General features: G+C 36.0%; 1 protein-coding gene across 1 annotated transcript in view; it reads left to right on the top strand.

Moving 5' to 3' along the window:
• LOC140163082 (ribonuclease H2 subunit A-like) overlaps nt 1–13,763 on the top strand; it is a 45,056-nt gene extending 31,293 nt beyond the window's left edge. Inside the window, 5 exon segments of the mRNA XM_072186452.1 lie at nt 4,473–4,560; nt 6,015–6,152; nt 6,847–6,934; nt 10,674–10,797; nt 12,191–13,763. Of these exon segments, the coding sequence (XP_072042553.1) occupies nt 4,473–4,560; nt 6,015–6,152; nt 6,847–6,934; nt 10,674–10,797; nt 12,191–12,332 (580 nt within the window). The 3' untranslated portion in view covers nt 12,333–13,763.
• The last annotated feature ends 415 nt before the right edge of the window (nt 13,764–14,178 follow it).

Genomic DNA, 14,178 nt, shown 5'->3' with positions numbered 1-14,178 from the left:
ACCCTGTGCTTGTTTTCACAGATCACAATCCCCTCACCTTCATCAACAGGATGAAGAACAAAAACCAAAGACTGGTGAGGTGGAGTTTGACCTTGCAAGAGTACAATCTGGACATCAAACATATTAAGGGAAAAGACAATGTAATGGCTGATGCCTTGTCCAGAATTGCATAAAGACTGATAAACAAAATTCCTTTAAAAGGAACTTGTGTGACAAGTAGTCACTGTGTATGATGAGTTAAATACTCAAAGTTGATAATATGTTGAAGTTGATGTAAAAGAAGTAAGCATTTAAGAAAGTTTTCATTACATTCGAACTTTCTTCTTTTAAGGGGGAGGGTGTGATGTGCCCTGAGTAATTTGATTTAATTTAATTATTTAACTTTGTTTACAAGCTGAAAGTATTTCATGAGATGGGAAACCCCTTGTATTTTGGAGTTCCCCAAATTATTGTAAACAAAGTCAGATCTATGTTTGGAACTTGGAAAGCCCCAGTTCATTGTTGCACCATCAGGAAAACCCCCTAGGAAGTGATGTAATGTGAATGTGTATAATTAATCTTGGGAAATCCCAAGATTGCAGCAATGTTGTGAAAATGTGATTGAAGTAATGGTTTATTAATAGATGATGGGTTTTTGCATGAGTACTGCTATAAAAAGCTGGAGGCTTTTGTTGGGACTTGACAGAATGTCATGTGAGATTGAAAACTCCACATGTGTGTGATGGTCTTCGTGCTTCAAAAAAGAAGTACATTTAACCAGTTTATATAGCCAATAATTGAGCTAATTTTAATACAGCAACGAAGAAGACAGCGAGCACACAAAAGTGCTCTTCCTCATCAAAGGATTAAAAGTTCTTCTGTCAAATTGCTGGAGTTTGCTGGGTTTGTGAAGGCAACGATCTGTCAAAAAACAGCGGAGCTGTGTTAAAGAAACCTGTTCCCTGGGAAAAAGAGTGATTGGTGAAAGAAACACGATTTTTGGAGAAAGCAGCGCAAAGAGATATATTGCGGAGAAAGCAGCGCAAGGAGATGTATTTGTGGAGATAGCAGCGCACAGGAGATTGGAGGAAGCATCATCATTTTCGTATGAGGATTTTATGTGCAAGGATTTATAAATGCAAGTGTACGATGGACTTCGCTGATTTTCGCAGAACAAGTGAATAAGGATATATTACATCAGTCGTCCAGAACATTGCAAGAACTCTAGGATCACCAACAAGAAGACAGCTGGTTAAGTACTGATATAGTAAAACTGTCATTGTGTGATTTTATTGTATATGCGATATTGTTATTATATGTACCAATCATACTCTGTTTTCAATTAAAGACTTAGATTGTGTTAGCTTAAACAAACAGTGTATTTGTGTTGTGCATTCGTGTGAGTTCGGGAAAAAGGTGATTTTGGCCTTGAGTCAAGTACGACTCGTAACAATGCTAAAAGAATCAAGGATTTCTATTTTTTTGAGTTTGTCCACATATTTAAAATTTTGCTTGACGGTAACAGACCCCTAGTCTTAATATCTGGAATGTAATGCAATTGGTGTCGTTGCTGCTCTTCTAAATTCATTTATAAAATGTCCGCACCAGACCAAGGTGTACAGGCTCCCTGTGCCCTTTGTTTTCATTTTGAGAATAGACTGGCTAAACATGGGTCGATAAAGAAATTTAATCATAATTTGCAAGATCTGGATGTGCTCTGTTCATTGAGGTACATTTCATCACTATCGACCCATGTTGCACTAGATAGTGAATCAGTGCAGAGAATTAACATATTGTGTCAGCTCTTTTATCATTTACCTCATGTCAATTGGATGTCTAGAATAAAAGTCATGTTCATTTGAAACAGAATTGGTGACTTTTCTCTCAATTTGCAAAGTGTACTTTTTTCGTACCAACTTACGACATATGACCATAACATTCCCAGTCAGTTTCAAAAAGAGTACAGCCTGATTGTCCTACTCCACCGTATGTCCTGGTCCTGCTGTGATGTTTTCAATCTTTTGAAATACCTAAACATGATGTGCCCTGTTAGGTTGCCATCAGGAAGGAATCTAATAACTGCATAGCATATATCATCATGTCATAGACCCCAATGGAAATAAGCTACAGGCTTTCTAATGTTAATTATCCAATGTGCTATTTCAGTTGACATCCATAAACCCCCTATAGAAGACATACATTTTTTGTAACCTTTAAAAAAAAAAAAAAAAGTTTGTCTCAAAGCTTGCACACGCATTTGTAAAATCGTGCGATTTGGAAAAAAGAAATGCGGAAATTTTTTTTATTTCGAAGAACATTTTAAAAAAAAAATTTTCCGGAAAAATCTGCGAAAATCTGATTTGTTTTTCTCAACAAAAAAAATTGCATTTCACATTTATTTTCAAACCACTCGTGAGCTATGAAACAAACCTTTTTTTTTGTCCTAATCTCCCACATAAAGGTGTAGATCAAATAGAGTCGCTCATTCAGGTAACTCCATTTGAAATCAGCACTCCCTGTGTGGGAGATTAACAGTGTTCGTAGCGGTCATTAAATTCCTTAAAAGTCAGTGAATTTGAAGCAAGGTCATTAAAGTCATTAAAAGTCATTAAATTTTGTAGAAAAGTCAAAAAAGTCATTAAAAGTCTTTGAAATATATTTGTATGAAGGAAAAAATAAAAATACAATGTATTTTAATAATTATTTTATTTAATTTATGATTACATACCTGCCAACCGTTCTGCTTTTTAGCGGAACTGTTACACTTTTAAACCTCAAAGTCGGTAAAAAGCGGAACGTTCCGCTCGAGAAAAAAGAAATATTAATGATGATTCTTTCTGGACACATATATTTCCCATTTTAAAATGAAAATTCCTTAGAACCCTGACTGGATGACTAGGCTAGATAATGGTACTCATTTAACATGCATGTGGTCACCTTTTCATGCCCAAAAGACTCCCAAAATTGATGCATTTTGGTCGATTATCGGACCTGCATGTTATCAGGTTTTGCGTTCAAAAACTCATCTCTTTTTCCTCAATGAATATTACCTTAATAAGAAGTATGTAATGTGTATTAATGAACGATGACGTTTGAGATGATGCTGGACTGATGTCGTGTAGGCCTATATGTATACTCTAATATCAAGTCATGTTTTAAGTCGAAATTAAATTGAAGCAAACTTGGGTCAAAGGTTTGATATGAACCTTTTAGCTGTATCCTTTGGCTTTGTGTGGCCGTCAGTCGGGGTGGACTTGGGGTGGGGGTGGGGTAGGTTGGGTGGGGGTGGGTAAGTGTGTGTATGTATTTCCCTTGAGATAGGCCTACTATTTTAGTCCCAATTTGTAGTGACATCACTCTGTATGTTTAACATACTGAATTTTACAAATTACTTTTATCATACAATGTATTCTTCATGCACATTAGTACCCCCATGTGGGCCCCCTCCCACATACCCGAAGGTGTGGGGGGGTCAAAATTTGACGAATCATTGTTTTTATATTGCGCATTATATATATCAATTTCAGTCACGTAGGCCATGTTATTAGGCAAAAAAAAAAACTTTGAAGAATGTCTCTCATGTACAAAAGTATAGGAAACTCAAAACTTTAAAGCATGTTTTCTGGAAGAAGGAAGCACTTTTTATTAAAAGTGTAAAACAAGCCAGGAGCTTTGTGGGCCCCCTCCCACATACCTCAGGGAGGGGGTGGGGGCAAAAATTTAATGAATCATCGTTTTTATATTGCACATTATATATATCAATTTCGGTCATGTAGGCCATGTTATACAGGCAAAAAAAAAACTTTGAAGAATGTCTCTCATGTACAATAGTATAGGAAACTGAAAATTTAAAACCCCTTTTTTAGGATGAAGGAAGCATTTTTTCAAAAAAGTCTAAAACAGGTCAAAAATGGTGTAAAAACCCTCTGGCTTCGGGGGGCTTCATCCACTCGACCCCCACCGTGGCTTTGCCCCTGAACCCCGCTGTTATATGCTCGGTCGCACAAGTGGTCCCGCGCAATATGTGTTCCACTTTTGGGGTTTCTGGGGTTGGCAGGTATGTGATTATTATGTATTACTTTATACTTTCCCGTTAGATAAATTAGAACAGTAGATTAGTTGAGTAACCCTTCCGAATTCAGCACCTGAACCTGCAGGCTGTAGTATCAATGTATATTTCTATAGGGTAAAACTAACTGGTACTTATATTAAGAGGTACAAACATATAACTGGTACTTATATTAAGATGTACAAACAATACTGTTCAACACATCCGAGGTATGAGATTTAATAAAAAGTCATTGAAAAGTGTATTTGAAAGTCATTAAAAGTCATTGATTTCACTGTGGTCTTGACACTATGAACCCTGATTAAGGTCAATATCTTCCATAGGGTGTGTGGATTTCAACTGGAATAGCCCAATAGGTTGTAGTCTGGGCAGCAATCCAAACAATTTTAAAGTTAAATTTTTTATTTCATTTTTTCTTTTGCAGAACAAAATACAGTTTAAATCAGATTTCTATGGACTCAGCTATCGGTCTTCTTAGATTGGCCATTGCAGATGGGGTACAGGTAAAAGAGGTAAGCTTATAAACTTTATCCATTCAGTGGTGTCCAGCCTTTATGTTAAGGGGGTACTACACCCCTGGCCAATTTTGTGCCTATATTTGCATTTTTCTCAAAATTATAGCACATTGGTGACAGGTAAGATATGTATATTATAGGGGCAAGGACTACAACTACTGTACTGAAAATTCAGCAACTCAAGCAAGTAGTTATTGATTTATTGATCAAATATTGGTTTTCCCTCCACAACTGTTGTCTGTGCTGAAATAAAATTTCCAGTGCAGTAGTTGTAGTCCTTGCCCCAATAATATACATAGGCCTATCTTAATTGTCCCCAATGCGCTATAATTTTTGAGAAAAATGCAAAAATAAGCACAAAATTGGGCAGGGTGTAGTACCCCCTTAAAGGTTCAATATGTCTGTTATACAATGAGGTTTACTATGTCGAATATGAAATAAGGCTCACTAAGCTTAGGTTAGATTTGACATTATTTCATATTCAGCATAGTGAGCCTTCGACAGGCAGGATAGTTATCTTACTTGATGAGTATTTTATCTAGGGTACTGTATCTATATATCGACTGCTCAGTGCCAGAAGTGGGCAAGTGTAGTAGCTGCCCTGTGAACATTTGGCAATTTACACACAGTGTATTGTACTCATCTACACATGGCAGCTATTGCACTTACCCACTTCTGGCACTGAGCAGTCAATATGGTGTCTTATTTACAACTTGCTTATGCTTGTTTTATACTGTTACACTGCTAGTGGCATGACACTGCGACACACACTCACATCTCACTGCCAAACAACTTAAGGTTGGTCTGAACCATGACATGTTTTAAAAATGCAGAATTCCAGTTTTCTTGAATTCTATATTCATTAGTCTGTGTACTTAAAGTTTGAACTGAAAAATTTGGGCTTTTTAATTTTTTAACAAATTTCTATCAATTTTTAATTATGATGTTTCACCCTTTTCCGTCTGAAATCGTCCACATGGTCAGTAGTGGGAAATCTTGCTAATCTCATTGCTAATGAGCGCTTATTTTTGCCTCGTGCCCGACGCAACAAGCCGGGTGCATTTCCCTGTACGTTTCACCCTGACAGTGTATCTCGCGCGGAGCCTCACAACAAAACATCGAAAACATGGCCGGCCGGGAATTTATTTACCCGGGAAAATATTCCCTGGATTTTCGTAAAACGTGCGCAGAAGGTGTATCTTAATTATGACTACGAGCTGCGCAAATTGCAGGAATCAAGATGATCATATTTGAAAACATGGGTTGTTTGATTGCTGTCTACTGCCACTTTTGATACAAAACGGCAATTTAAAACGTGTTCATTTTCGTGCTTTGTATACAATTTTAAAACTTTCAGGGGGAAAAACATTTTGGCATGTTACATTATTTTGTCATTTGGTGCCCTCCCTTTACTGATGTAGCATGAATATATTTCTATTATTTTTTCACAGGTTTATGTGGACACCGTGGGTGACGCACAGAAATATCAAGATAAACTGAAGGGTCTCTTCCCTGACTTAGAAATAACAGTTACACCAAAGGCTGATTCCAAATTTGCCATTGTCAGTGCTGCTAGTATATGTGCAAAGGTAAGGTTAGTGTAAGAGATTGGAGACCACATTCAAGTTTGTTAAGTTTTACAGGGTATACATTACTCTGTCTTTACTGCAGGCAAATTTGCAAAGGTTTTCTGCTTCCAAATTATGCAATCTCCCATAATTCACTGGGTATGCATTACTCTGTTCTCTTTTACAGTGGCTTGGTGTCCAGGTTCTTTTCCCAATTCCAGAAAAATACAGCACCAATATTTTTGGATTAAAAAATATCCTGTTTTGCCAAATGAATTATAAAAATCTTTATCATTTGATTATTTCTAACTGGCAATAAAACTCAATTAGAATAGTTTTGCAATGTGAGGGGAAACGGGCCAAGACATTCAATTTTTCATGATTTCTTACAATTGCAGTCACAAAATTCAAAGACAAAATTTGAATTGTAGGCGATGAGTTTACTCATAAATTTAATATTTTATGTTAAGTTTGATAATTGCTTATTTGAGAAAAATGTTTTTTCCAAATATTAGAATGCATAACCTAAAATTAGTCTTAGTACATGTACAAGTCTTTGGGCTTGATTGTCACAGCATACAAAAACACACTAAAAACGCATGTTTTTTGTCCTTTATTTCCAAAAATTGGCCACATATAACATTTCGTATGAATGATTGATCTACAGAAAATCTTGTTTGATTCAATATTGATTCTTGCCATTTTTGTATTCCAGGTTGTGCGAGACAAAGTAGTCAAATCGTGGCAGTTCCCAGAATCTATAGATGTATCACAGGATCAATTAGGTAGCGGATATCCATCAGGTAATTAATGTGATATCAAATTAAGATTCAGATATTTAATTAATTTGCAGTACGGGACGGAAAAGTTGGTCTCTCTCGGCGGACTTATTACAGCCATCTGATTACACGCAAAAATGTTCAAATATAGTGTATGCATCTGAAGACAAGATCATCAGAACCCTAATAGGTGGAATATTTCTTTGGTTTGATTCAAGTTCGGTAGTGACATAGGGGCATATTTTGCTGGTCGCAATATCGAATCGTGTGTAAAATTCATCACACAGAGGGCACATGTACAAGGCGGTTTATTTTGCAGCGCAATCACCAAAAAGCATTTATGTCGTGATCAAACTAGAGGTGAACCAAAGAATACATGTGCAGTTATTTTATTTGAATAATCAGGGTTGGCGCGATTTAAATCAAGATTTAAATCACGATTTAAATCAAATGATTTTTTTTTTAAATCACTGATTTAAATCAACTTTTTCTGTTTTTACCATTTTTGATAAATTAAAGTTAATTTCTATTTTGAATTGACTGTTTTACTTCATTTGTAATGCCTCTACACCTTTTGGATACAATTAAATACCTCTATGATGTCATTTTATCTATTGCTAAAAAATCATTTTCAAGGTGCAGAATTCAGCAGGTTTTTTCCCATGATTTAACCAAAGTTTTTTCATTGAAATTTTCACATCTAAAAATGTGTTTTGATTTTTTGTAAATACCTGATTGGATTGTGCATATGTCTAGCATTCCACTGGTCTCTTTTGACTTTATCATGGGGTATAGCAGTTCTTGGAATAAAAAAGTTTAAAAATCGATTTAAATCAAAAAATCCGATTTAAATCAAAGAAATCGATTTTTTGATTTTTTTTTTTAAATCAAAAAATCGCCAACCCTGTGACTAATTGATGGAATATAGCACTATGAAATTTTGACAGTGAAAAAACACTGGAAAGTGCCCACCAACATTGAAATAGACCAGAACAAAAGAAGGCCAACACTGATATTGTTTTTCAGCGATATTTCATTCAATTCAGTGTATTTTTCAGTATTGTGAGTGACAATAGGTATTGACTTTCATAATGAGCAATGATTCAGGGCAGTAATTTCAATAAGAAAAGCACTAGCCAGCGCATTTCCGTGTGATTAAGTCAATTTTATTGGGATATTTTAGTCTACTTTCAGTTAAGTGCCTATAAGTGTGATTCAGTGTGATTACAAGAGGCTAATTCTTGTCAGGAGATTTTCAGTAGATTTTCAGTGTGATTAACCCAATAGTGTTTGTGTACCTGAGACATATCTGGATCATTCTCTAGCAGGGGTAGCGCTGGCAGGTTAAAACTAGGGGTCACAGATGACCCCTTAACTGACCTAAAATCAAAAACTTAGGGGTCAAATGATTTTTTTAAGGGTCAAGTGAACAATTCTCATGACGTAACTATGCTTATGCTCCCCAACCTCTGGACCCCCACAAGGTATTTATAAATCCATAATTTTTTTTAATTGATTTTTGATTTTATCTATTTCATTTTAAAATTTATGTTATTTCCTTTGTTTTACTATTATTTATATCAATTTTGCATTTTCTTATTTATTTTGGTTTTTGATTTTATCTAGTTCATTCAAATGTATTTCTTTTATTCTTTGTTTTACTCTTATTTAGCAATTTTGCATTTTCTTATTTTATTTTATTTGGAGTTTTCATAATTTCTTTTTTTATTTCATTTTTGATTTTATTAAAATTCATTTGCTTTATATTTTTTGTTTTATTTTAAGTTTGTATTTTCTTATTTAATTGATTAATTATTAGGTTTTTATTTTCATTATTTATCTCTTTAATATTGTTTATTTTATTTATTTACTAGTTTTCAGCACTTCTGATAGAATTATGAATATTCTTTAGCTGTTAGCATGTAATGAACCAATCACTGCCCGTTATTGAGCAATGTGAGCATAATGGCAATAATGGCATACAGGCTTGATATAGCAAAGTCCAAAAATGGTCCAATTTTTTCTTTTTTTAGCAACCTATTTTGCTCAGATTTTGCCCTTTGGGGCAACAAAACAGTCTTATTTTAACAGTTTTACGTCAAATATACTCTATTCTGTGCTCTTATGAAACATGAAAAAGGTTTCTTTTGTTAAAGTTATGAAAATTGATCAATTCCCGGCGACCATTATGTTTTTTTGTGAAGATTGTCAGGCTTTCCGGTGACCTTTTTGTTTTTTCGTCGTAGTAAATTGCTATGTAATTTCCATCAATTTACTTACGAAACTTGGTGATCTTTGCAAATTAAACCATAAAGTCATCGTTGTTGATTCTTAATCTACTGTAAAATCAAGCGCGTTTGTCAATATTGATGAAAACCAAGCTAATTAAGAATAATGATAGTTTCGACATGGTTTCATTGTTTACGTGTTTTATTTGATGCAGTCGGCTCGGAAAGTCTGCATCATTCTTTGACGCACAGGTTTTACTGAAACAAATTTCTGTGCATCAGAAGCTCCAGAAACGCGTCCATGACGCAATGACGCAGGTTAGTGCGACCCCAGTTCTCTAGGCATGTTCATTGGCACTAAATCAGGGACTGCCTTTTGAGAGGAGTGCGAGCAATCACTCTAGCTCTTCTTAAGTTCCATTTACAAGAGCGATTTATAGCTCCTCTAGATGACTTGTTAAATTCTTTATGCTTTAATGGCCACAGGTGCACACAGCTTGTCTAAAGCTCTTCTTGAAGAATCCAAAAGAGCATTCTACAGCTCTTTTCTCATTTTCAAATGGCAGTCCCGGCACTTTTTCTTTATCAGGATATCACCAGCAACATTTATCGCGATAAACAATAATGGCGATAATGTGGGCAGCTTCAACACCCTTTATTTAACCAATATTTTCCTTTAAAAAAAGTTCATTTATGAGCCGTTCTTTATGTCAAGTTTTGCCCAAAATATGTGTATTGGTAGTATCCAATTCAAATTGTCAAAAGTCTCATTGCTTTTGCACATGCACGTAATCTGCAGTGTAAAAGCTGTAATGTCTGCTGATCTGTGATGTTTAAGATGGGCAAATTTGGCTGATCATTGTGGCAAATTTCATATTTTAGATGACACATTTTTATCAAAATATTACTGACTGTCATACCATTTAGAGATCGCGATAATTACAACTTATCGCGATAAACGATATGAAGAGCTTTGTTGCAAATCCCCTTACATCCACTTGAGCAATTTTGAGAACACATCAAAAAATCATCAAAAAAATCACTGATATAAGGCGGTTTTCAAGAAAAGCAGGTTTGGGCGGGATGATCATCTTAACCTAGCCTCCCGCCAAAAACTGCTTTTGTTGCAAACCCCCATATATCAGTACTTTTTTTGATGATTTTTTTGATGTTTTCTCAAAATTGCTCATGAAGTGGATGTAAGGGGTTTTGCAACAAAGCTCTTTGTATTATCATTATTGTGAACATGCCTACCCTATTCTACATTTAATATGCATTATTTTCATTTGCATTACAGCATAGCTGAGTAACAAAGTGTTAAATTTTTTTTTTTCAGCATATTTTCAATAGGAATAAAAATTTCAGTGCAATCTTCTTTGTCAAGATTATGGTGGTGCTTAGACAGTTGTCAGTGTCACCTCAAAATTTCATGGGGGGAGGGGGGAGGTGATAATCAGGTTGAGTACCGTATGTTAAAAGTTTCCTCTGGAATTAATGTCGTATGACCTTTGTTTTATTCAACTGTTTCTTCCCAGATCCAACCACCAAAAGATTCCTAGCAGACAACGTAGACCCTGTATTTGGTTTTCCTAGGATTGTCAGATTTAGTTGGTCAACGGCATCCAAGATACTAGACGAAAAAGCTGTTCCTGTACAATGGTAAGATAAGTTTAATTGCAACATTTATATGTGACTCAATCTGCTCTCAAATTTGGGCTTTTCCATTTGAAATCCACACTACCCCTGTTGAAGATTTTGTAAATATCTTCCACAAGGGGAGTATGAATTTCAAATGGGATGAACACATTATCCAGCTCCATTTGATTTTCATACACCCTCTGAGAAAGATTTAACCTGAATCTTTCACTGAGGGACATACCAATTTGTCACAATTTTAAGGTAACAGAACTTTCTCAGTTTACAGTTTAGCATCTTCCTTCCTTCCATATACATGCTTACCTCAAATGGAGTATCAACGCACGGGCTTTACGTGCACAGTTTTACCTATGCACGATCCTGGAACCTAGGATTGATTGCAGATATCAGAACCGAGGATGGTCCCCCTTCTCTTTTCGAATAGCTCTGACACTTAACGTGAACAGGGTTTGACTCTTCCTGTACACGGGACCAACGACTTTACGTGACTTCCGAATTACGGACGAAGCACATACGCTACCTTTATCTGCACGTGATAAGCAGTGTATGGGGGCGAGAAGAAATTCTTCAATTAAATTCTGAAATTAAATTTCTGAACTGAATTGAAGGATTTCTGACCATATAGGAACTTTTTGGGAGGGAAGAGAATTTTCACCGAAGGCAAGCCCAAGGCTCAAACCCTTGTCGATCGTATCTCCCGGCCGGCAGCGCAACGCCTTAACCACTCGGCCATCTCGCCCTTGTATCTGTCATATTTTATTAAAGTTGCCCATCTTGGAGGCACATGGGCAAATGACGGGTGTGTACTATGATGGGGTAGGGTTGGGGGTGAGGCTGTCAATGGGCTATTTATTCCAGATGAAATTCATACCCCCTGTGGAAGCCATGGCCTTAATCTTGCATACATTGAGTGCGAGTTTTAAATGGGGTTACATGAATTGGTGACTCCATTTGAAATTCACACCTCATATGTGGGTGGTTAATTAAGGTTGTGTCTTCCATATGGTTGATGTACATGTATGGATTCCAACTGGAATAGCCTAATCATGTCATCTCCCTGAAATGTTAACAGAGAGTATATGTGATGTGATGAAGCGAAATCAGTCACAAGTCAGAAATATTGATTTTCAGATACAGCCAAACAAAGGAAATAATTTCTTTTGCTGTCTTTTGTTTTGGAAACACTTCCAACTTTTCATATCTTTGGAACTAAATGTTCAATTTCTATGGGTTTTATGCAAAATGTAGCTCTGCAACATGTAGAAAAATGAAAATTGAATGTGTCCAACTTCAGACTGATTTTACTTGATCACACCACATATATATGTCCACAGTAATCAAATTATTAAAAGATTTAAGAGTAATGTCATTTATGTCCTACCTGTATCTCTTGTAGGGATGATGATGAAGAAATTGATGAGAGTGCCAAGGGAACCGCATCCATTACGTCATTCTTTGCACCAAAAGGAGCCAACCCGAGGAAGAAGAAACATCAGTTCTTTAACGACAGACATATAAGCCAAGTCACCTCGTTCTAATGCTTTAAGTATTAATCTGACTAAAGAGGAGCCCCAAACTGGACAGTTTTGCGAGTCGGGGAGTCCAGTAACATGCCTGTTGGGTTATTTTTTTCTACAATAGAAGTACAAACCAAATCTGTGGCATCGGGGGTCGATGCTTTGCGTTACACGCACTGCGTGTTAAAAAACATGACGCGTAAAGAGCGTGGTGCACTCCGCAAGTACAAATTACACAGCAGGTGGCGCGTCAAAGAAGCATTTACACACTTATTGCACTGAAATATTTATTCTCATACCTCCAGTTTCCGAGGTCTATTTACTTTGTACTTCTATGTGGACAGACTGTAGCTGCTGTTTTTGTGTGTGTGTCGGTAGTAAGCCCCACTGGTCTATAACCGTATGCAATATTTACATCATAAAAAACACTGTCCAGAGAACAATATATCAGACATGGATTTGAACAGGTAATGACTGACAGCTGTGTAAATAACATTTTGTTACTGGAAATGCATCAGTGGCTAATACCATGAATGGAATTACAATGGATTACAAAAACAAATATTTCTTTGTCTGCAAGTTGCGATTTGTAAATCAAAGACTTGAACAGCTAGCTGCCAGTTGGGTTTGTGCTCTGTGAGCACACAGTGCCAGGCTGTTTACGGGTAGATTTTACAAGCAAGTGGTCAATCATGATTAAAACTGCATTTTTATCATAAATAAAATTTAAGGCACCATGTCTTATTTGGTCCTTTAGCAATATTTGTGCTCTGTTAGGTACTGATGGCTCTTCTTTTTTTTTATAAAACATACCCTGTGTTTTAAGGGGGTACTACACCCCTAACCAATTTTGTGCCTATTTTTGCATTTTTCTCAAAAATTATAGCGCATTGGTGACAAGTAAGATATGTTTAGTATAGGGGCAAGGAATACAACTACTGCACTGAAAATTCAGCAACTCAAGGCAAGTAGTTATTGATTTATTGATTAAATATTGGTTTTCCCTCATTTTTGACTAACTCCACAATTGTTGTCTGTGTTGAAATAAAATTTCCAGTGCAGTAGTTGTAGTCCTTGCCCCTATAATATACATATCTTACTTGTCACCAATGCCCTATAATTTTTGAGAAAAATGCAAAAATAGGCACAAAATTGGGCAGGGTGTAGTACCCCCTTAATAAATTGGATAATTAACATTTGCATAATAATTAACGTTTACATAATAATTAACATTTACATAATGTTATCGTTTTTTATTTAAATAAAACTATGCAAATGTTCAGGGTACGATAAAAAGAACCGTCGGTATTTATAGGAACAGCGATCACTCTATAGGAACAAATAATTTATTAAACTTTGTGCCTAAATATGTGTGAGTTATAGTGCAAGAAACTATCTGAAGGCTGCAGAAAAAATAAATAATGGGTGTCTTTCCCAGTGTTCTCAAATGCATACACGTCTCATTTGATGTGCTTTGATTACCATAGTGGGAGTTGGGAGCTGAAATTAACTTGCAGTTGAAAAAAAGGTGGTTGAAACATGACCATTAAACTGGATCTGTGTCATTGCTTTTGGAATTTGGAGGCAGGGTAAACTCTTGCGGAAATACCAAAACATCTGATCAAGGTTTTCGCTCCAAGCAGAGGTTTGAGGTGATTTTTACTGAACATAAATACCAATAAGTGCTCGTCAGAACTGAAACCCTGGGCCAAATGTTATAAACTTACTGTACACAAAGAAACAGCGTAAGTTCATTGCACAACCAAGAATCCGCACAGTTGTTTTGTACTGTAAGTTTATAACATTTTGTCCGGGGGGCATTCAAACTTTCTGAGTATGTACCACTTTTAAGAGCCATATTTCAAGC

Source organism: Amphiura filiformis, chromosome 10, assembly GCF_039555335.1.
Source record: "Amphiura filiformis chromosome 10, Afil_fr2py, whole genome shotgun sequence".
Taxonomy (NCBI): Eukaryota; Metazoa; Echinodermata; class Ophiuroidea; order Amphilepidida; family Amphiuridae; genus Amphiura; species Amphiura filiformis.
Note: the sequence above shows the minus strand (reverse complement) of the source record. Positions and strands in the feature narration are given on the sequence as shown.